The sequence below is a fragment of the Sarcophilus harrisii genome, chromosome 2, assembly GCF_902635505.1.
Source record: "Sarcophilus harrisii chromosome 2, mSarHar1.11, whole genome shotgun sequence".
In the NCBI taxonomy this organism is placed as follows: domain Eukaryota; kingdom Metazoa; phylum Chordata; class Mammalia; order Dasyuromorphia; family Dasyuridae; genus Sarcophilus; species Sarcophilus harrisii.
In genome coordinates, this window is record NC_045427.1 from 214,789,448 (window position 1) to 214,812,720 (window position 23,273).

At 37.5% G+C, this 23,273-nt stretch overlaps 1 protein-coding gene across 2 annotated transcripts in view; it reads left to right on the forward strand.

Annotated features, from left to right (window-relative positions):
• Positions 1-23,273, forward strand: part of CIB4 (calcium and integrin binding family member 4) — an 84,167-nt gene that overhangs the window by 679 nt on the left and 60,215 nt on the right. For both annotated transcript variants that reach the window (XM_023501541.2, XM_031951411.1), the window contains exons 2-3: positions 191-225; positions 8,676-8,772. In XM_023501541.2, the coding sequence (XP_023357309.1) occupies positions 191-225; positions 8,676-8,772 (132 nt within the window). The remainder of the gene's footprint in view (positions 1-190; positions 226-8,675; positions 8,773-23,273) is intronic.

Consider the following 23,273-nt stretch of genomic DNA (forward strand, 5'->3'; position numbering starts at 1 on the left):
TTTCTAAGAGGCTCCTAAATCTGTGAGAAAAGAAGCTGAGGATTACAACTGTTTCCCTCCTACAGCATTATGTAACTCGGGCCCAATTGATATTTCTATTCTCCCTTTAAAAAATGGGAACCTGGGCCTCCCTTCCATGTTTCCTAGAATCCTATGACTCTGAGATTGATGGCTCTATGGTTAATTGCAGGCGCTGACTTTTCTGACCAGGAATGAGATCTTATGGTAAGTGGATTCCTCATCCATTCTCAGAGCAGATGCTCACTTTGGGAGGATGCTCACAGCCTTTAGTTCTGATTAGAATGACTTTGGTCCTATTGTCCCCATGGCCACCTTCTCTCTTTTCAGGTTATTGGCTAAGGTCAGTATCAGAGAGTCAATAAACATCTTCTAGGGACACAAATAAAGGCAAAAGATATTACTTTCCCTCAAGGAGTTCATAATCTAAAGGGGGAAATGACACATAAAAAGAAACTGAAAAATGATGGGGAAGGAGGTAATAACCTGACTAGGGGACATGACGAAGACCTGAATCCTGGAAGGGAAATAATCTGAGGATATATGAGTTACACAGTGTATTTCATCTTTAGAATAATGAGTTTCTGGAAATAATGAAATACAGAAGAATTGTTTACTCTTCCGATTAATCCTTTCTCAGGTTTCCTGCTTGGGGGCTGATTCTCTTGCTGACTGTCAGCCTGATTCTCAGTTTTCCTGCCTTTGACCACCTAGATGGTTTGCCCATTGCCAGATATTTGACCCTGTTATCTGGCTACTCACCCAAGGTTATTCACCTGGCTCTAGATTTTAAGATTTCATCCCCAGCTTGTCTCCTGGATCTGATACTCATCTCTCTCTTTCAATAGATTAGTTGTAGAATTGATTCTGCAGTTATCACAGAGCACCCCTATGCTAATTGCTGCTCAGTTTACCTGAGCTGAACCAGACTGACCATTGTCCTGCCTGACCTATCTTGGTCCATAGTTTCCACGAGGTCTATATTAGGGATGTCTAACTTAAACAGAAACAAAACCACTAAAAAAAAAACCCAAACCATGTAAGGATTCATGCTGAGTGCATATTGTCTTAGAAAACAATATACTAACATTATCTTTGTTCTGTTGTAAATATTTCCCAATTACTTTTTATTCTGGTTCTTCTGTTCTTGCTGCCTGGCCATTTGTTTGAAACCTCTGGTTTACACAATCTTTAGGTTGCTGGTCTGGCTTAAGAGGCATTAAGATATCCATCCATGGTGACAACAGTTTGGATTAGTTAAGGAGCAGCCAAGTAGATGAGAAAGAGTAATGAAATAATACTTAAGTTTGTGTGATGAGATTTCATAGAACTAGGTGGTGCAGTGGAGAGAGCATCAGGAATGGAGTCAAGAAAATCTGAGTTTACATCTAGCTTCAGACACTTACTAGCTGTGTGACCCTGGGCATGTAATTTAATTCTGTTTTGCCTCAGTTTTCTCATCTGTAAAATGAGCTGGAGAAGGAAATGGCAAACTGCTCTAGTAACTTGGCTAAAAAAAACTCAAAGTGAGATCAGAGAGTCAGACATGACTGAAAAATGGAGTAAGCAGAGATAAAAAGGATCTTGGAAGTAACCTTGTTCAACCATCATAGTGGAGAAGACTGAAGGCCCGCTAAATGACTTGACCTAAAGAAATAGAACAAGTTAGTGTCTAATCCAGGTTCTAATTCAGATCTCCTAACTTTCTGTTCATATATATTTTTCTATCATATCTCAAGATAATGTGTATCAGCCAATCTATGGCCTGGGTCAGAGGAGTCAAAGTCCCCTGGGAACAGTCATGGCTGAAGTCACCCTTACATCCGCCTCTAGGTACCTGAAGCCTAAACGAAAGCATCTTAGGCTAACTATTGGCTAACTTCTTTGGATTTAAAGGGCTCTTGTTGTCCATGTACTTTGGAAAGGACATTTCCAAGTAGGGAGGCTAGAGGATATCCAAATATCCTAGAGACTTAGTTCATGGACTTCCAGGTTCCTCCTTATCACTACTATTACCATCTAAAGCATAGAGTGGGTAATATAGAGAGTCCTAGACTTGAAATAAGGATGACAGGTTCAAAACTTACTCCTACTACTTCCTAGTTGTGAGAGCCAGGGATCTCACTCAGCCCCTCTGGGCTACAGTTTCCTCATTTGTAAAATGAGTGGGTTGCATTAGGCACTCTCCAAGGTCCTTCCTATCTTTAAATCTATCATTCCATGATCAGAGAGACTTCTGGGTCCATCAGCCTTCTTGCATTCAATTCAAATAAATTCAATTCAACACAACAAATATCTCTTAAACATACTATGCATAGGTGCTATGCTAAAGCTCAGAATACAAGAAAGAGAAGAGAAGAGAAGAAAAGGGAGGAGAGAATAGAAGAGAGGAGAGAAGAAGAAAAGAGAGAAGAGAAGAGAGAAGAGGAGAGGAGAGGAAAGAAGAGAGAGAAGAGAAGAGAAAAAAGAAAAGAAAAGATAGAAAGAATCCTTGCCTCAGGGAGTTTACATTTTTTTTTTTGAATGCTTATTCCGTTTCCCCAGCCCAGAAAATCATTGTTCATTTTATCTCCATGCGTTTGTCCAGGGAGGCTTTCTGCCTTTTAGGATCCTTTTTTTTCTTCAAGGTCCAGCTTAGGTATTTCCTATTATATGGAGCCTTCCTTGAATCCCTCAGCTGAAAGCTATCTTTTCTTCTGCAAATTTTACATCTCTCTCCCTCTCTCCTTCTCCCTTCCCCTCCCCTTCTCCCTTTCTCCTTCCCTCCCCCCTCTCTGTTTTTCTCTCTCTCCCTCCCTTCCTCTCTCCCTCCCTTCCTCTTTCCCTCTTTCTCTTTTTCTTTGTTTCTCTCTGTGTACACACACACACACACACACACACACACACATCTGTGTACAAATCACATCCTCCCCCTTTCCCCTTATCCCCCCACCTCTATGCTGTCCTGGTAACTAATAGCTAACATTAAGGTGTGTAGAGCACTTTGGCTATATGATGTCATTTTCTCCCTCAGAGAATACTATACCACGGTATTTAACACCCAACCTGCCACCTCACATTTAACAAAAAATAAACAAAATTTCATAGAAAAGTCCTGTCCCTGTTCTTAAAGGGATTCCAGAGAACTGCCCATGGTATGCGTCAGTGAGTCAGGATTTGAACCTGTCTTCCCGACTCTAACGAAAGCCTCTTTATCCATTTCACTATGCATGCTTCTGTCACTATATTTATTACAAGAACAAAAAGGATCTGAGAATACTTATGCGGTGGCTCTGGACTGGGAGCTGGAAGCTAAGGACACGTTTAGGGCTTGAGCATACCAGGGGAGATGAGAGGGTAGGAAGGCTGCTGAGAGAAGCTTAGGGACTCTTGGTTATGGCCTGTTTCCCCCTGTCTGAGAACAAGATGTGGAGAAAAGCTGCCGTCTGTGGCTGCTTGATTGATAATCAGCCTGGCTGGGTGAGCTTTTAAATCGTTGGGACTTTGGAGTCCATTAGTAATGACTACAGGCCTACATTTAGAATCCATTGATCCATTTTTGGACACACAGAAGAATGTCTTATGGCAGGGAGTGATGCATACATCGTGTCCAAGAGGCATTTCACTACCAATCCTCAAACATAAGGACTTTCTTGGCCATCTGGGAAATCACACTGTTTGTGTCAGGGTCCCACAACATACTAGGACTCTAGAGGCCTTGTAAAAAGGCAACATAATGCTGAACAAGAGCTCATATTTGGAATGAAAGGACTTGCATTCTTATTTGGACTTTGGAATTTTCTTAGCTACATGACTTTAGACAAGTCATTTAACCTCAGTTTTCTTCATCTATAAAATGAGGAAGCTGGGATAGACGAACACTAAGGTATTTGGAAGATTCTTTTTCTTTCCTTCATCATCTATTTACTTTTTAATATTCATTTAAAATTTTTTGAGTTCCAAATTCTCTCTCTGCTCCCCTCATTGAGAAGATAAAAAATATAATCTCCATTATACATGTGAAATCATACAAATATATATTTCTATATTAGCCATGTTGCCAAAAAAGAAGGAAATCTGAACTCAGAGTTATTAGTTCTTTCTGAAGGTGAATAGCATTTTTCAACATAAGTCCTTTGGAATTGTCTTGGATCATTGTATTGGAGAGTCTAAGTCTTTCACAGATGATCATCATTACAACATTGTTGTCACTGTGTATAATGGCTTCCAAATTACTTCATTTTGTATCAGGTTGTATAAATCTTTCTGGTTTTTCTACCCACCCCACTTTGTAATTTTTTATAATTCGATAGTATTCCATCATAATCATCATTACCCAAACTCTTTGGTATTCTCTGTGCTCAAGACCTAGGGAGCTTTCAAAATAAACCAGTACTTGAGAAATTTCCAATGATAAACAGGGGAACACAAATGCAGACATGCAAAGGAACAACTCAAGACTCTCTGGAACTAGCAACTCAGTCTGCTCAAGGAGGTGAAAAATAGTCTCTCCTGCTCTCTCCTTTTAATACTATTAGTTCTGAAGTCACAGAATAAAGCTGACTTTAAGAATTTCAGGCTACAGATTTGGGGCCTCCCTGATTTTGGCTTCAGAGAGATCAAATGGCCTTAATGGGGCCTATTAGCAAGTGTCATCTTCTTGTTTTCCTAGCTAAACTCTACTGGCTTCTATGGCTACTTTTGTCCTGAAACGGCTTTAGGACAGGATTTCAGATGTCTGATATCCATGAACTTGGCTCCAAGTAAGAGGAGAGGAAACTTATGGGAAAAGTGGTTGATGTTTCATATCCCTTCCCTTAATTGAATTGCACAAGAACTCAAATCTAGCAAATAGAAAATCTGGGACTCAGGTCCAGGTTTCTTAATGCCTGGGCCATTGTCTCATTATACACCCTGCAAAAACATGAAATGGTGTTAGGTCTTTTGAGGAGAGATGTAGCTAGTTTGGAGATATCCTGTGGGATGGCAATAGCAGAGAATAAGCATTTATTAGGCACCTATGTGCCAGACATTGTGCTATGCATTTTACAAAAATAATTTCATTTGACCTTCATGATGGTCCTGGTGATATTATTATTCCAATTTTACTGTTTGAGAAAAGTGAGGCAGACATGTTCACAAGTTAAGTAACTCAGCCAGAGTCACACAGCTTGAGGCTGGATTTGAATTCAGATTTTTCTGACTCTAGGACCAGCCTTCTAATCACTTGATTACTTAGCTGCTTCCCACTTCCAAGAATCTAGAGACATAGAATTGAAGTTTGAGAAAAAAATACATTATAAAGTAGAAAAAGCATGGAACTAGGAGTTTGGAGACTTGGTTTAGCTGTTCTATTGTGTGATCTTGGGTCTATCCCTTAACCTCAATGAATTTATTTCTCTTCAAAATGAGAATGCTATTTCAGTTTTTATGAGGAAAATCATATTGTGAGCTAGATAAATTCTATTTATATAATTATCATATATTGTTTTGTATTTCATTCTTCTGATCTTTTAAAAGTATCAATTTTTCTGGTTATACATGTACATAAATTTCTTAATACATATTTCTCTATAAATCATATTGAGAGAGAAAAATCAGAACAAAAGGGAAAAACCACAAGAAGAAAAAAAACAAGAAAAAGAGGGGGTAAAAGGGAACAGCATGTGTTGATTTACATTCAATCTCCATAGTTCCCTCTAGATGCATTTGGTATTTTCCATCCAAAGTTTATTGGGATTGCTTCGGATTACTGAACCACTGAGAAAAGCCAAGTCTTTCATAATTGATCATTGCACAATCTTGCTGTTACTGTGTATAATGTATCCCTAGTTCTTCTTGTTTCACTCAGCATCAGTTCATGTAAATTTTTCCAGACCTTTCTAAAATCATCTCATTCAGCATTTTTAATGAACAACAATATTCCATTACTTTCATACATCATAACTTATTCAGTCATTCCCCAATTAATGGGCATTTACTCATTTTCTAGTTCTTTGCCACCACAGAAAGAGCTGCTACAAACAGTTTTGCACATATGGGTCCTTTTTCCTCCTTTATGATTTCCTTGGTATACAGACCTACTAGAGACACTGCTGGATCAAAGGATATGCACAATTTTATAGTTCTTTGGGCATAGTTCCAAATTGTTCTCCAGAATGACTGGATTCTCCTGATCTTTTCTAAGTCTTGGAGCAAATTTTTTTTTTCGTTATCATTCCTTTATATGTAAAATCTAATAGAATAACAATGATTGGCAACATTTAGTGAGAGTGAGATGCTAAACATCTTTCCAGCTTCTGATTGGTTGGTCATATATAACAATCAATTCATTACCCCTCTTCATCCCCACCCTCTCAACTAAAGCCATTTGCTTTCACTTTGGAAACCACTGATCTGCATGGTCACTAGAAGTTCAACAAAATAAAAATTGCATATTGCATCAAACATGAAATAAATATTGACATACCATGAATATAAAAAATGATAAAACAGTTGTTTCAAGTGAGTTGACAGAAACTCTAGCTTCTCTAAGGAAGTAGAATGGAGGAGCAGATAAGATCTATAATTACAGGCTCAATAACTATTGGCTTCATAGTCCCACGCAAATTACTAGCAAAGTATTTTATCAGCTTCTCAGAAATAAGACTGACTCAACTTTTTAAAATAGAAAACCTGACATATTTACAACTAAAAGATGTCAGTGATCTGTCAAACTCTTGGCCAATTATTTGTTCATATACTTTATATAAAGCATTCACAACTCATGTCAGTAGAAATATATATATATATACTTACAAGAAAACAATATACTGACTGAGAAGTAAGGATAGGTCAAAAAATTCCAAGATTTCAAAAAGCAACTTATCAATTTGGCAAATTGAAAAGGCCTCAATGTACTGCCACATTTATACAGTTTTTGTTAACAATTGTAAAACCTTTGGTTCAGTTCAGTGTTCATGGCTTATTTGTATACTGTTGTTTGTTGCTGTGGTTCAGCCATTCAGTTGTGTCCAACTCATGAATCATAGCAATGCCAGGTCTTTCTATTTGTCATTATTTCCAAAGTCTGTTCAAGCTCATGCTCATTGCTTCCATGACATTATCTATTCATCTCATTCTGGGCCATTCCTTTTTCATTTTGTCTTCAATCTTTCCCAACATCAGAATGTTTTCCAATAAGACCAGTCTTACCATCATGTGGCCAAAATATTTAAGCTTCACCTTCAGTATTTGACTGTCCAGTGAATAATCTAAGTTAATTTATTTAATTATAGACTGATTGTATCTCTTTGCTATCTAACAAATTCTCAAGTCTTCAACATCATAATTTGAAATTATCAATTCTGTGGTGCTCAGCTTTTCTTATAGCCCAATTTTCATAGCCATACATTGCTTTTGGAAAAAAAACCATAGCTTTGACTTATATGGATCTTTGTCCTTTTTACTTTTTACTATGCTATCCAAATTTGCCATAGCATTCCTTCCAAGGAGCATGCACTTATGAGCTGAGTGACTCTGGACAGGTCACTTAACCCTGTGTTCATTTTCTTCAACTGTAAAATGAGATGGAAATGGCAAACTACTCCAGTATCTCTGCCAAGAAAATCCCAAATGGGGTCATAAAAAGTCAGACACAACTGAAAAATGACTGAGCAACAAAAAAGGAATTGTTACTTATAAAGCTTTCCTTCTTAGAATTTTTCCTTGATCCCAACATGATGATGAATATATAAAAAGCATTTGGAAAAGAACCTGCTGATCAATTAACTGATCTTAGTTTGTGGGGTATAAATCTTTCCCAAGGAGTCCCTAAATTACACTCAATGTAATTTTTCTTTTCAACAGCCTTTAGTGATGTTTCATTACTTGCAAGATAAAAGCCTCAAACTTAAGGCCCTGAACAAGTCTTCTATTTTTCCAGCCTGAATTCATATTCATCTTTTTTGAATTCTGCATACCAGCTAAATGGACTACTTTTCTCCAAACTCAACTCTCTACCACCTTCCTTATGCTTTTATACATGGAATGCTTTATTTTTCATTGTCACCTCCTAGAATCCTTGTCTTCCTTCAAGACTCATCTGAGGTGACTGATCTATGAAGGCTTCCTGGATTTCCTAAGACAGTGTTTTCTGTCTCCATTTTTCTCATATTTTACATATACAATCTATCTATCTATCTACATCTGTCATATATATCTCTCTTTCTTCTATTCTTTACCTTGACTCTACAATGGAATGTAAGCTTCTTGTGGGCAAGATCTGATTTATTTTTCTTTGTCTATCTTTGTCTCTCTTTCTCTGTCAGTCTCTCTGTTTCACTCTGTCTCCCGGTCTCCATCTCTCTGTGTGCTTCCCTCCCTTCTTCCCTCCTCATTCCTCTCTCCCTTCCTGTCTCTTAAAACCTAATCTCAGAACATTGCAAATAGCATGTATTTATTAAATGTTTGTTGAATTGAAATTGCTGATGGAGTTTAGACAGAAGTAAGTTTCTGAGGGCCTGGGGACATGAGAGAAATCTTTCTATATCCCAATGAAAGATAGTCTGATCTTGCATTTGAGTGATGAAGAGATAGAGATTTTCTGGCACTTGGCTTAAGATTCCAGATGTTAAACTTATAGAGCTGATGGGGAGATAGGATCTTTAGTAACTCTTCCTGCTGTTTCTTTTCTTTAGCATTCATGACACCTTCTGCAAGCTGTGTCCCAGGGGCAAATACTACAAGGAGGCCACTCTGACAATGGATCAAATCAGTTCCTTGCCAGCCTTGCGGGTGAGTTGGAGGACCCTGGGTCAGGTCCTTCTGACCTGCTTGGAGAAGGGTGGAGTCCCAAGCAACTCTAGAGATGATAAAACTCTGTTGGGGCAGACAAGTGGCTGCATTTATAGGGTCAGATTCTGCACAGTTAAAAGAACAAAATCCTATGTTATGCTGCTCCTTGCCTCTGAATTCAGGGAGAATTTGTTTTTTTGGTGAACATTTGTTGAAAGCTTACTATGTGTAAAGCATTGTCCTAAGAGCTGGGAATACAAATATAGGTTCTACCCAAACTCTGTTGTCAAGGAGCTTACTATGCTTCATTTTAGACCAGAGAGACCTGTGATTTCAAGAGTTTTGGGGAATTCCTAGTTACAAAGTTCCTCACCAATGCAGAGTGACAACTCATCTGAAATTTATAGTTTTAGTAGTTGTCTATGGGTTTTGAAAGGTTAAGTGCCTTGTCCTTGATTTACACAGCTTGTATGTATTCATGGTAGGATTTGAATGGAAGAAGTACTTAGTTTGGAGTGGTAGCATGAGAGTAGTGTAGTGTGTAGCACTTGAGACTTGTGTGGCCCTGAGAAAGTTCTAGGATTTCAGTTTCTTTACCTCTAAAAGGAAAGAGTTAGATTAGATGACCTCCAAATTTCCTTCTAGCTCTAGTCTGTGATCCTAGATTTAAATGATAAACTAAGCTTCTTAGGGGCAGGAACTGGTTGTAGCATAGGTATTACGGGAACCACCTGTTAGTGACTGCTGAGTGTTATAGGAGCTACCTGCTAGTGGCTGCTGGGGATCTAATTCTGACCAGCAGAATAGATCCCTTCATGTGAGAGGATGATAACAACATAAGGAGACTGAGAGGCAGTTGCATTCTCTGACCTCTCTCATCTTCCCTTCGATTTATTTCATTCCCAATTCATAAGCAACATCTGCGTCAGTAAAGACTGATTTGCAATTCTTTCAGGGGCGTTTTGATTCACAGCTGTGGGGGCTTTTGGAAAATCGACCTGCCCCTTCACACTTAGGCATGATCCTTAACAATTCCTTGTTTTTTTTATTTTATTTTATGGGAACACAATTATTTTTCCCCCAATAGCATGGTCAGTAAATTTGTGCAGCAGCTGTAATCTGAGTCCCCATGCTAAGGAATGTGAACAGCACTATCAAAGTCTTTTCAGTCCCATTTCTCTGGATGGTTGCAGGGTGAGGTGTTATAGCAGGTGATGAATCTTGTGAGCTGTCATGGAGGCAAATTTTCTGACAAAAAGAGAAGTAGGATTGTAGTCAGAGTAAGTATTTTTCATAAGTTCCTCATCAGTCTCCTACCTCAGTCCTTTTCTATGTTGGCCCATTTTAATTACCCTGACTGAAAAAGTCTTACCGGGTCTCTTCTACCTTTCCTTCCCTGCGGGTTACCAAAGGAACTCTCCTGGGAGGATCCTACTCATGAATAGCTCTCCAGTGCTGCTACTTCTTTGTTTCTTGTGCCCCACATTGGGCTCCATTTATTATGGGAACCACCTGCTAATGGCTAGAAATCTAATTCTGACCAGCAGAATAGATCCCTTTATGTGAGAGGATGATAATGATACAAGAAGGCTGAGAGGCAGTTGTATTCATTAGCCTCTCTCTTCTTCCCTCTTGCCTCTTATTTCATTCCCAATCCACAAGTAACTTCTGCATCAGTAAAAGCTGATTTGGAATTCCTTCAAGTGTTATGATTCACAGGTGTGGAGGCTTTTGGAGAATTGACCTACCCCTTCCCACTTAGGCGTGGTCCTTTATGCCTAGGCACATGGGCAGCTCTGTGGTACAGTGGATAAAACACCAATTCTGGGGTCAGCAGGACATGAGTTCAAATTCTGCCTCAGATACTCATAAGCTGTGTAACCCTGGGCAAGTCACTTAATCCTGTTTACCTCAGTTTTCTCATCTATAAAATCAGTTGGAGAAGGAAATGACCAATTACTCCAATATCTTTGCCAAGAAAACTCCACATGGGGCCATGAAGAGTTGGACACAACTGAAAATAACTGAAAACAACAAATCCTAAGCACACACTATGAGCCCTGGAATCTTTTCCCTTAGTCTAAACCTGTGACTTCATTTATGTAAGGAACTTCCAGAGAGGATACTCCATCTGCCAATGCAGATCATCAACTGTGTTGAATTGGTCCTCTTTGAAAATGAAGGACATTCAACAATAGTCTTATAGAGTTGCTCTAGGGATAGAGATAGGTTCAAGTGACTCATCCAAGGTTACGTGGCCAATATAGGTAAGAAATAGGGCTTGACTTGATGTCTTTTTGACTCCAAGACTAGCTCTCTCTCCATATATCATACTGTCTCTCTGCACATGATAGATAATGATAATAATGGTGAGCACTAGAATGTATATAGATAGCACTTAAAGGTTTGCAAAGAGTTTTACAAATCTTACATTTGATCTTTCCAACAAGTCTGAGAGTAAGTGCTATTATAATCCTCATTTTACAGATGAAGAAACTGAGGCAAATAGATTAATTGATGCTAGTATTGCATAGCTAGTCAATATCTGAAGCTGAATTTGAATCTGATTACAGGTCCAGTTCCCTATTGACTAGACCATCTAGTTGCTTCTTAATAAATATTAGTGTATCATGGAGTATGTTATATGTGCTTCTCAGGCAGGGCATATTTAATATATTCTTTGACACTGTTCAGAATTTAATTCCTGTAAGAAGAGAAATAAAAGGTTGTGGCCAGAAATTGCCAATAACTCTGGTCTCCTCAGAGAATGAGAAGATACCAGGCTAGAATTGTATTCTTCTTCTTTTTAAATTTTCTGAGTTGAGGAGATGTGATCTTTAGGGTCAAGCTAGCCTCCTGAACACTGTTTCTGAAAGGGCAAAGGAGATTCCAAACTTTAGATTCAAAATTTAATTTTCTTCTCACCCAAAACCAGTTCCACAATGAACACACATAATAAATAGCAAAGAAACACATTGAACTAAATAGAGAGCAAAATAGAAACCATATATATATATATATATATATATATATATATATATGAATAAGGATATATTTAAAGTATAACCCCAATAGAGTGAAGGAATTCTTCCATTATAAGCAAGGTATCTAAGCTTAACTCAAAAAGAGTATCCCAAATCTCACCCAAAGGAAAAATGTCCAGAAGTCTTTAGCACAGTATTCTGGGGTTTAGGGACATGATAGAGATTGCCTTCTCTTCTCATGTCAGCTTCTTCCCAGAGTCTTTTTCTCTCTTTAATAACCTGAAGGGAAAGTGACATTGAGCATCTTCTTTCTTAAAGCTGGAAGGCAAATACAGTTGAAGAGACTCAGGAACCCAAAGAAACTGAGGAGACCAAATATCTATTTTTCCCAACTCTTACTAACTCTATACTACCCTCAATGCAAGCACAAGGTATTGATCTACACTAGTGAAAATAAAATCCTGTACCAAAGGGGTTTGAGATTCAGGTTATATTCAGATATTACCTCCAGACAGAGAACTGAAGGAGTCAGAATACAGGTTGAAATTTCTTTTCTAATTTTTTTTGACAAAGCTGATGTGGGATTTGTTTTTCTTGGTTATTTGTAATAGGTTTTTTTTTGGCCTTCTCAGTGGGTGGGAAAGGAGAGGTAATGGGAAGGAAAAAATTTCTTTTCTTTTTATTATTATTATAGCTTTTTATTTACAAGATATATGCATGGGTAATTTTTCAGCACTGACAATTGTAAAACCTTTTGTTCCAACTTTTCCCCTCCTTCCCCCTTCCCTTTCCCCCAGATGGCAGGTTGCCCAATACATGTTAAATATGTTAAAGTATAACTTAAATACAATATATGTATACATGTCCAAACAGTTATTTTGCTGTACAAAAAGAATTGGACTTTGAAATAGTGTAGAATTAGCCTGTGAAGGAAATCAAAAATGCAGGCGGACAAAAATAGAAGGATTAGGAATTCTATGTAGTGGTTCATAGTCATCTCCCAGAGTTCTTTCACTGGGTATAGTTGATTCAATTCATTATTGCTCTATTGAAACTGATTTGGTTCATCTCATTGTTGAAGAGGGCCACGTCCATCAGAATTGATCATCATATAGTATTGCTATTGAAGTATATAATGATCAAGAAGAAAATTTCTAATTGAAAATAAAATTGAATTTAAAAATAAATATTGTTATTAATAATGTAAGAGGGTTTCCCCCAACCCTCAGCTCTAATTGATATTATAACCTCTGTACCCTGATAAAATTATCAAGCAGGATATCTTTCTGATGCATTTGATACTCAACAAATAAAACCAGTAAATTAAATTTGGACAAATCTTTACTCAACTTGAGATGAGTGTTTTTGAGCTGTTGGCTAAAATGAGATAATCAAAGGAATTTTATTGCAATTGATTGAAAGAATTAGGGATTACGTATATCAGAGAAAGGATTCAGGTTGGAATTTAGTCAAATTTTGCAAGAATTTTGAGAAGGTAGCTTATGTATTCCTCTGCTAGAGGGAAAGATTTGGGCATCCCATAAGAGCTAGTAGCTCCCAGGAAAGCAGTGAATCCAAGAACTAGATATACTAAAGAAAGATAGCTTTAGGGAGAGAGTGACCTCTTCAAGGTGGAGAGAAGTTTACTTATTAACTATAAAATCACTGATCTTTGTAGCCTATCAGAAAAACAGAACATAGAACAACTTCCATGAACCGTAAAGAAACTTCATGAGGACTCCTTAAAAAGAAGTAGATAAATAATAGATTCAAAAACATTAAGTTTCAGGGACTGTTCTAAGCACTGGAAATAAAAATATAAACAAGCAAAATTTTTCATACGCTCAAAGAACTTACATTCTAATTTGTTGTTGTTCAGATTTTTTTAATACTGTATATAGCAGTTCTGGAATTGGGAGGGTGTAGGTGTGATATTGTGTAGATATAGCCTAAAAGTGGATTATAGGCCTAGGAAAAAAAAATCTTATCTATCATAGCTGAATATAAGGTTGCAGTGGGAAAGAGAGATAAAGATGGTGGCTGAAGTGCAGCTAGCATGGTGAGAAGATGACAGAGAAATCAGGAGAAAAAAACATCTATCCAATTGGGAGCTGTGAATTTCCCTTTTGCCATTAAGATTAGATTCCCCTAGACTGTACACATTTTAGAGGGAGAGTGTCTCACACCTTTAGGGTAAGTTTTTGTACCAACTGTTGTTACTATACCACTTTATTAAAAGTCCTTTTCTCAAAGTCAATTATTTGACTGGCTGATAATTAATGGGGAACACATTAGATGTGGGCTTGTAATCTACTACTAGGTTATTTCTAAGGATTACTTTTAAAATCCATAGGGGAGAAGTAATGAACCATTCTTTGGTGACTCACCTACCAATAACAATGGGAGTTAGGGAAATAAGAGAGAAGAGTGAGGGTGCTCTAAGGAGGTACTATTCCCTAGAGGTCTTTAGAATCTTCTTGAGTAGTTATAGTTATAGTACTAGTATGAAGCAGGAAAGAGAAGGAACATAGCATAGTTTTGAATGTGACAAGTTCTTTAGGTGTGTACTGTATTTCTCTCCCAAGGTGATAGCTTCTAGAGCTTCTCACGCCTGGAAAGTTTTAATGGACTTGCTGGCTCTCAGTATGAGTCAGCAGTGTGATGTTGACTGCCAAAAAAGCTAACGTGCTCTTAGACTTCAATAATGGAAATATAATACCCAGAACGAGAGAGGCAATAGTCCTGCTGGATTTTGTCCGGCTAGACCATATCTAGGATGTTGTGTCCATTTGAAGACACCGACAAACTAAAATGTGTTTATCAAAGGGTATACAGTATCTGAGGGGGCTGGGGAAGCTTCTTAAAAACCACTTCATACAAAGATACATTGAAGAAATTCAGGAATTTTAGTTTGAAGAAGAGACTGGGGGAAGGGAAGAGCTTGAATCATCAGAGCCCTAACTAGTGTTAACCATGGCAAAGAAATTTAGTAGAAAAATTCATTGCATTAATTGAATCATCAGATCCCTAATCAGTGTTAACCATGGCAGAGAAAAATAGAAAAATTCAGCAACTAGAAATCTCTATTGCAGGGGTCAGTAAAGTTTTTAAGTAAAGGGCCAGATAGTAAATATTTTGGACTTTGCAGGCAGACTAAGAAGCAAAATCAAAGCTATTATATAGGTACTTATATAACAAGAGTCAAAAACAAATTTCCACAATTTTTTTTTTACAATAAAAGAGTGAGAAGAATGGAATTATTTTATTTTGGAATAGCATTTTACTTAATTGGGGTTCAAACTTAGTGTTTCCTATTAGCAAAATTGATTAAAACTAATTCACCTATTAATGCTGATATGTAATGAGATTTTATATATTTCATCTTTGCATTTGCCTTTTTACATAGATGGGTACTGCCAGATACTGATATCAATCCATGAGCATATGATTTTAAATGAGTATATTTGTCATTTTAGAAGGCATTTATAAAATTCCATAATTCTATAATTCTCTTGATATTTTCCTTTTAGCATGTCATTACATTGCATATTGATCACTTTGAATTGAAGGTTAGGTGGAAGCTCTTTAATTGGACAGTTAAATAGATTTTGAAATGTGGACATTTCTTTTACACTTATGTTGAGAGCTGAAAAAAACTGCTGGAGATGAAAAAAACTATTGGAACTGTAGTTTGAGCTTGAAAAAATATATCTATTGAAAATTTGTATGGGAATGGAGGTCTTGCTTCTTTTCTTAACTTTTTCCAGCATAAGGAGTATATAAAGCCGTTGGACATAACTTGTAAGTGACACAGTATATATATACTGGTAATAAAAATAAATAAAATGTTGCAGTTCAGGGAAGCCGCTACACTCAACATGCTGCTGAGTTATAATTGCATCACTGTGATTTGTAATGCATTGAGCCACACTACATATGGTCTCTTTTGCAGCTATTCAGCTCTGCTATTGCAGGATTAAAGCAACCATAGATAATACATAAATGAATACATATGGCTATGTTCCAATAAAACTTTATGAACATAAACTAGAATCTCATGCAATTTTTCACTTGTGAAATAACACTCTTGATTTTTTTCAATCATTTTAAAATGTAAAAACTATTCTTAGCTTGCAAGTTTTACAAAAATAGGTAGTGGGCCAGGTTTGGTCCATGGGTCATAGTTTGCCAATCTTTGCTCTAGAGTAACTAATCTCTCTTTCTTAGGCAATTGAATTTTTATTAATTATTTATTCTATTGAGAGATAACTAGGCATGATGAACAGCCTAATATCCCTTAAAGTCAGGAAGACCTAGATTAATTTCTTATCTTTGAGATATGCTGGATATGATCCTGGGGAAATCACAATGCTTCAGTGTTCTGAAGAACACTTTATGACCAAACCTTGTAGAGAAGGTGCTGACCTACATTAGTGGAAGGAGTTTCCTCGCCAGGGGACTCCCTATACCAAGAAAATCAAAAGTCTAATTTTTATAACTGTTCAACTTATTTTATTATTTCCACACTATGAGTTACAACATTGATTTGGTTATCTGTTTTTATACAGCTTGCCCACAGGTATATTTTGTGCTAGTTACCATTCAAAGCATAATTGCCTCTTTAAATATTTGAAGACCCATCATTCAGAAGAGGGGTTTGGCTTATTTTGCTTAAACCTGAGTGGTGGTTTGGAGAATTGTAGAGGTAGTAAACATGTAAAAGTTACTTAGTGACTCTTCTAATAGAGCTGCCCCAAAATGGAATAGACTCCCTTAATGAGTGAATAGTTCCCCATCACTGGAAATTCCCAAGCAGAGGCAAATGAGCACCTGGGGAATATAGTTGATGAAATTCATCTCTTCCAATATTGTCTATGATTTATGACTTCTACTGACAGCAAACTCTGCTTCATAAACAGCTAGATTCATTTAGTGAACGCTTCTCCTATTCATCCTTCAATAGCCCCTTTGTTATACCCATTTTCTAACTAATCTCCAGTTTCTCCCTTTCTCCTAGTGGCTTCCCTACTACCTTTAAAACACGACCATGTGACCTCCATCCTCAAAAAATCCTCAGTTCATCTATCCATCCCTGCTAGCAATGGTCTTATATCTTCCTCCTTTTCATGATTTTACACCTTGAGAAAGCCATTTACAATAGATAACTCTACTTCCTTTCCACTCTCCCATCTTAACTTTCTACAATCTCACTTCTGACTTCATCATTCAGCTACAATTGCTCTCTCTAAAGTTGTTAATTATCTCTTAATTCCCAAATCTGATGGCTTTTTCCTCAGTTCATATTATTCTTGAACTCTTTTTGGGTTTTGATACTATTGATTACCCTATTTCCTTGATATGTTCTTCTTTCTCAGTTTCCATACCACTACTCTCTCCTGGTTCTCCTCCTAAGTGTCTAACCATTCCAATTAAGTCTATTTTGCTGAATCTTCAAGTCACACATACTAATTGTGGGTGTACTCCAAGGTCTTCCCTTCCTTTCCCTTCCCTTCCCTTCCCTTCCCTTTTCTCTTCTCTCTTTTTTTTTCTGTTTTCTACTCTACCATTTTGCTTGGTGATCTCAATAGGTCCAAGGATCCAATTATCATTTCTATATTAATGATCCCCAGATCTATTTATCCAATTCTAATCTCTAACTTCCAACTTCTTATTGGACATTCCAAACTGGCTGTCCAGTGGACATCTTAAACTTTACAGTCTGCAATTAAACTCTCATCTTTTCCCTCAAAGTCTTCTCTTCCTAATTTTCCTATTACTGTTGAGAGCATTACCATCTACCTGGTCACTTAGGCTCACAACCTAGTTGTTATCCTCTTCATTCTCATCTTTCATATCGAATCTGTTGCCAAGACCTGTAAATTCTACCTTCATAATATTCTTTGTATATGCTTCCTTCTCTCCTCTGACATTGCTATCACCTTAGACCAAGGTCTAATCACTGCTTGTCTGATCTATTGCAATAGACCTGATGGTTGGTCTCCTTACTTCAAGTCTTTCCCAACTCCAGTGTATTGTACATTTAATTATCAAAGCAATCGTTCTAAAAAGCAGGTCTGGCCATGTCACTCAATCAACTCCATTGGCTCCCTACAATACCTAGATCAAATATAAAATACTTTGTTTGATATGCAAAATACTTTATAATCTGGTTCCTCCTCTTTCTTTTTCAGTCTTTTTATTGGTGTCATTTCCCACATACTATGCAATCTAGTGACACTGGCCTCCTTGCTCTTTCTTAAACAAGACATTTCATCTCTCAGTTCTGAATATTTTCATTGGCTGTCCCTTGTGGCCCGGCACTTCTCATCTCCATCTCCTGCCCTCCCTGACTTCTTTCACATCCAACCTTCTACAAATAAGCCTTTCCTGGTCTCCTTAACACTAGCACTTTCCCTCTGTTGAAGATCTCCACTTTATCCTGTATCTAGGTTTTTTGTACACAGTTGTTTACATGTTGTCTGTCTTTCGAGGTTGTACTTCTTGAGAGTAAGGATTGATTTTGTATTTCTTTATATTTTTAGCACTGTGTTAAATCCCAATGCCTAACACTTAGTTACCACTTACTTAATAACTATCTATTGATTGACATACTTCATAAAGCCTTTCTGGATTCCCCCAAACTGAAGCAATATCTCTTTTCTCAGAATTCTTATGGCCCTTTCTTTGTACCTCTCTTAAGCACTTATTTTATTTACTTTTACATTATAATCAGGTGTGGGCCCTGAACTACAACATATATGTAATTTATCTCTGTATCCCTCAGAGCATTTAGCACAATGCTTAATGCTTGTTGAATTGAATTAGGAAAGTTGAGTTGAAATCTGCCTTCCTGTAACTGCTATTCATTGGATTTAGCTATACCCTCTGGAGCTATGTAGAATAAGTCTAATTTCTCTTACACTTGGCAGATCTTCAACCCATTCTTTTATCCTGTTGAAATCTTCATGGATTCTGATTAAGAAATCAGATATATCAAGAAATATATTAGGTATCCTTCCCAGCTTGGTGACATATGAAAGTTTCATAAGCATGCTGTCTACATTTTAATTCAAATCACTAGGTAAAATGTTGACTGAAACAGACCTGAGGACAGAAGCTTAAGACTAAAGACCTCCCTACAACTTGAAAATGGGAAGAACTCCTTTTACCATCTGAGGGCACAAATAAAGTCTCTGACTTAGATAGTAAATTCAAGGGAGTTTCCTGAAATAAGAAATTAGGCAATTCACTAGAGGTCATACTAGTAGTAAATAGCATGCAGTTGTTTTCATCTCTTCTGACTCTGAGCCTACCATGCCTTCCTGCTCATTTGACTAATTAAAATGCAGGTTGGTGCACTGCCATCTTGCCCACATTTGCCTAACTTGTCATGGGTGCCATGGAAGGCCTAAGCCGCTCAGATCTACTAGTCAAACACTGTCAGAAAAGAAAATCATGTTTAGAGTGAATCTAGGCTGGCTCCAAGTGATCACTTCATTTGCCTTTAAATTATTCATTCAATAGGAACAGGAATGACATGATAGAAAGATTAATTGATTTGGACATGGAGACATAGGTCAAAACCTAGTCTGGCCATTTACTATTTATGTGACCTTCTGTGGGTCACTTAATTTCTCTCAGGCTTAAGTTCCTCATCTGTAAAACATGAGTGTTGGGTAAATTATCTCTAAGGTCCCTCCTAGTTCTAATATTCTCTAATTATATAATTTATTTCAACTAGACACTTGGCTGTTGGGTGAAATATGACCATCTTCCTAATTTTCTTAGATTTAAATCCTTCTTACTTATGTTTTTATTACTTATTTCAGCCCAACGTTCATTGTCTGTAATAGAGAAGAGAGAAGCCAATTAGCTTTTTCTCTATCTACTCTTCTGTTGGCACAATACCAAGCACTCCTTTCTGAGCTAATGCTGTATTAACTTGATATTGTATCTGCCAATTATGTATTAATTTAAAGTAGGATCTCAGGGGCAGTCTTAGAATCATTTAAAAATTTGAGTCATGTAGACTTTTGGGGGGAGAACATGAGGTAATTAGGATTAATTGACATGCTCAAGGTCCCACAGCTAGGAAGTATTCAACTATCTGAGACTGGATTTGAATTCAGATCCTCCTGACTCCAGGATTTGTGCTCTATCTACTGTGCCACTAAATGCCCTCATCATGTAGGTTTTTTAACTGGGGTTATCCTATCTTTTCCTTGTTATTCATGTAACCTTAAATTTCACAACATCCCTTTATGGGTTTCAGATGCTAGATAAACAGGTGTCCTTCATTTCTATACCTGATAGATGGGAGACAATTTTAGATTCTATGTGATTTAATACATAGAGGAAATGCAAAAGGTTCAAAAGGTTATATATTTTTAAAGATCTATATGTCAGACTCTCCAGTACCACTAAGAGAATGGATAAGCTTTGGAGAATTTCTCCCTTCTCCATCTCATTGCCCTGATTCAGACAATCATTTACTTCTGACATCACAAAATATATTTTGTCACCAACTCTCCTAGGAAGCACATGGCCCCAAGCACTCAGAGAATGAACAGTTTTATTTACAGGTCAAAGAAAACAAATATAACTCATACAAAGCTCAACAAAGAATAGCACCTGACCATGAGTAGAACTCCCTCGGAAACCTGTAGCATCTCAGTTACTTTCAGTGTTACCTTGAGTTGGGCTCAGGTGCTTCCTCTAGTAATTTAAAGCCTTCACATCTCAATCTGAATCTCCCAGCTCATCACCAATGTTCCTCTTCCGTGTTCTATTGATCATTCTGAAGAAAGCTCATGACTCTGCTGCAGTTCCCGCTATAGCTTCCAACAGAGAGGCAGATGTTCTCCATATCACTGTTGCCTTCATTCCCTCCTTATTTTGTCAGCAGGTCTATAGCAAAATTCATTACTTTCTTGGTGCTGTTTCTTGTGGTAGTCCTTTTAACCATTTCAATAGTGAAATCTCTTCTCAGAGCCTTGTGTGGTTGTTTCAGAGAAGGGGCCCTGGAGCTCCATTATTTTTCAACCAGACATTTGTCATCCTTGCATCCAGTTCTAACGAAATGCCAAACAAAGGACTCTGGATTTTTCTTTTGTGCTTCAATTGTCAGATTTCTTGCTTCATGGAAGTTTGCTCAGCAAATAAAAACATGCAACTTTTCTCATCTTCCAGATGGGACTCCGTCTCTAAGATCAGGGTGAATTTCACAGTCCTATGCCCTTTTTCTCTTAACACCCAGACAGTATATTTCTCACCTATGTCAGCAGTATTAGGTAGTTTAAGAGTTCCCACTCTGCCTCTCCCCCAACTCCAACTGTTTGTCTGGGGCTAACTGAAAAGCATTATTCAAATTGCTTCTAGAGATGTCCAGGTATGGGAGCAGTTGAGTACTCTCTTCCCCTTTTCCCCTCCTCTCTGGGAGTTGAAAAATGTAGTCCCCATGTGACTATTCTGACTTTGCTTGTTGAAATTTTTGTGGGAGTGCATATTTACATGGACTGAGAAATTTAAAAAAAAACATTTATGGCTAGAAGTCATGCCTATATAAAGTGGATAGATGTCTGGTTTAACAGGAAAGGATTTTAACTTCCTGTCTTTTAGGATCATGCAGTTTTAGAGGTGGGAAGAAATTCAGGAATCACTGAATTCAGATCTTTTTATAGGTGAGGAAAATGAGGCATGAAGAAGTAAAGTGGGTTTGCCTATGTTTGTTCATATAGCTAGAGTATTAAGTGGTATATCTTACAACTCCAGTACCATTATTCTTTCTGCTTTACTGAGTTGCCTTCCCTCTGACACATCTCCTTCAATTTCCTTGTCGTCCCTCATCCTCTTTCTCTTTCTTTCTCCCTTTCTTCTTCATTGAGAGCCATATTTATTCATCAAATCAAGTCCTCATATTTCCCTATCCCAGGGACATTTTAGGGTTACTATCCTGAATCATTCTCTTTTATTAGAATCATCTATGGCCATGTACACTTTCTCGCTTACTTCATTGTTTTCCTAGGCTGAATTTGATAATCCAAACACATTTGATACTAAGAGTAAGCCCCCCCACCCCTTCTCCTTCCTTCTCCTCCCCACACTCCTTTTGCTGTTGATTCCACAGTTTTGTCTCCTGTGGTCTGCACAGGCATTTTTGAAATCAGGTCACTTCTAGGTTATACCCTGGGAAACTTCTTAGCCTGGCTCAGGACAGCCAAAGAATCAGTGCACCAATATTTTAGCCTCTGCCATCTCTGGAAAGAGGCACAGCCCTTCCCCCAGTATATCTTGGAAGAGCTATGCATGAGTCACACTTTAAAATGATTGCAAGATCGCTCCTAGGTTTTTAATTAAAAGTTGGGAAGTGCACAGATAAAGCTATGATACCAGGTTAGCCAATGATGACAATGAAGGGCTTTCCAATTTTTCCTTCTAGTCTATGCAGAAGGATGAAATTAGTGTCCTTTCCATTTCTGCCTGTAGTCCATGCTCTACAGGTGACATAATGGGTCCATAGAGAAAGCAGAGACAAGGACAGAAAAAGGATGAAGAAACAGGTAGATTCAGAAGAGATAAAAGGCTGGAACCAACCAATAGAAAGGAGAAGAATTCAGAAAATACAATAATAACAACAGCTAACATTATACAGCACTCTAATCACCATGATGTTTTACAGGGTAGAAGATAGTACCTCCTATTTTTTTGTTCAGTGTGAGAAAATCTGGACCTGGGAAAAGACCTAGAGAACATTTAGTTCAACTTCACTAATAGATTAAAAAACAAAACAACTGAGGCTCAGAAAGAAAAAGTAACTGTTCTTGCTCAGCCACGTCTGTCTATTGGTGACCACATTTAGGGTTTTCTTGGCAAAGAGATTGGAATGGTTTGACATTTCCTTCTTCAGCTCATTTTACAAATGAAGAAACTGAGGCAAATGATTAAATGTGTGACTCAAGATCACACAGCTATCTAAGGCTGGATTTGAACTCAGAGCTTCCTGACTTCAGCCTAACACTCTATCCACTGCACTACCAGTTACCTGGCAAAAGTGTCTTAGAATCCTACATTTAGACCTTAGAAGGGACTTCAGGGGTTATCTAGTATTATTTCCTCATTTTACAGATGAGGAAACTGAGCCCTAAAGAGGTTACCCAAGGTCACACGGATAGTAAATAATTGAGTTGGTATTCAAACTCAGGTCCTTAGACTCCACCCTAGCAAAAGATGAGGGAAATTCTCTTCCTTATGTAATCCCATCATCTAACCCAGTGAGTGTTTCATTCAATTGGTACTTAATAAATGCTTGTTGAATTGAATCTGAGCAAAAAACCATTTTTTAATCCTTTAGGTGTATTTCCTTACTGTTCATGGATTATAGATTTGATATTAGAAGGGACCTGAGAGTCCAGCTGTAAAAAAGCTTCATTTAACAGAGAAAGAAATTGAAACCGAAGAAGATGTATAATTATGAGTTTAGAGGAACCAACATTTTAAAATTTTTTTAATTTTTTTCCA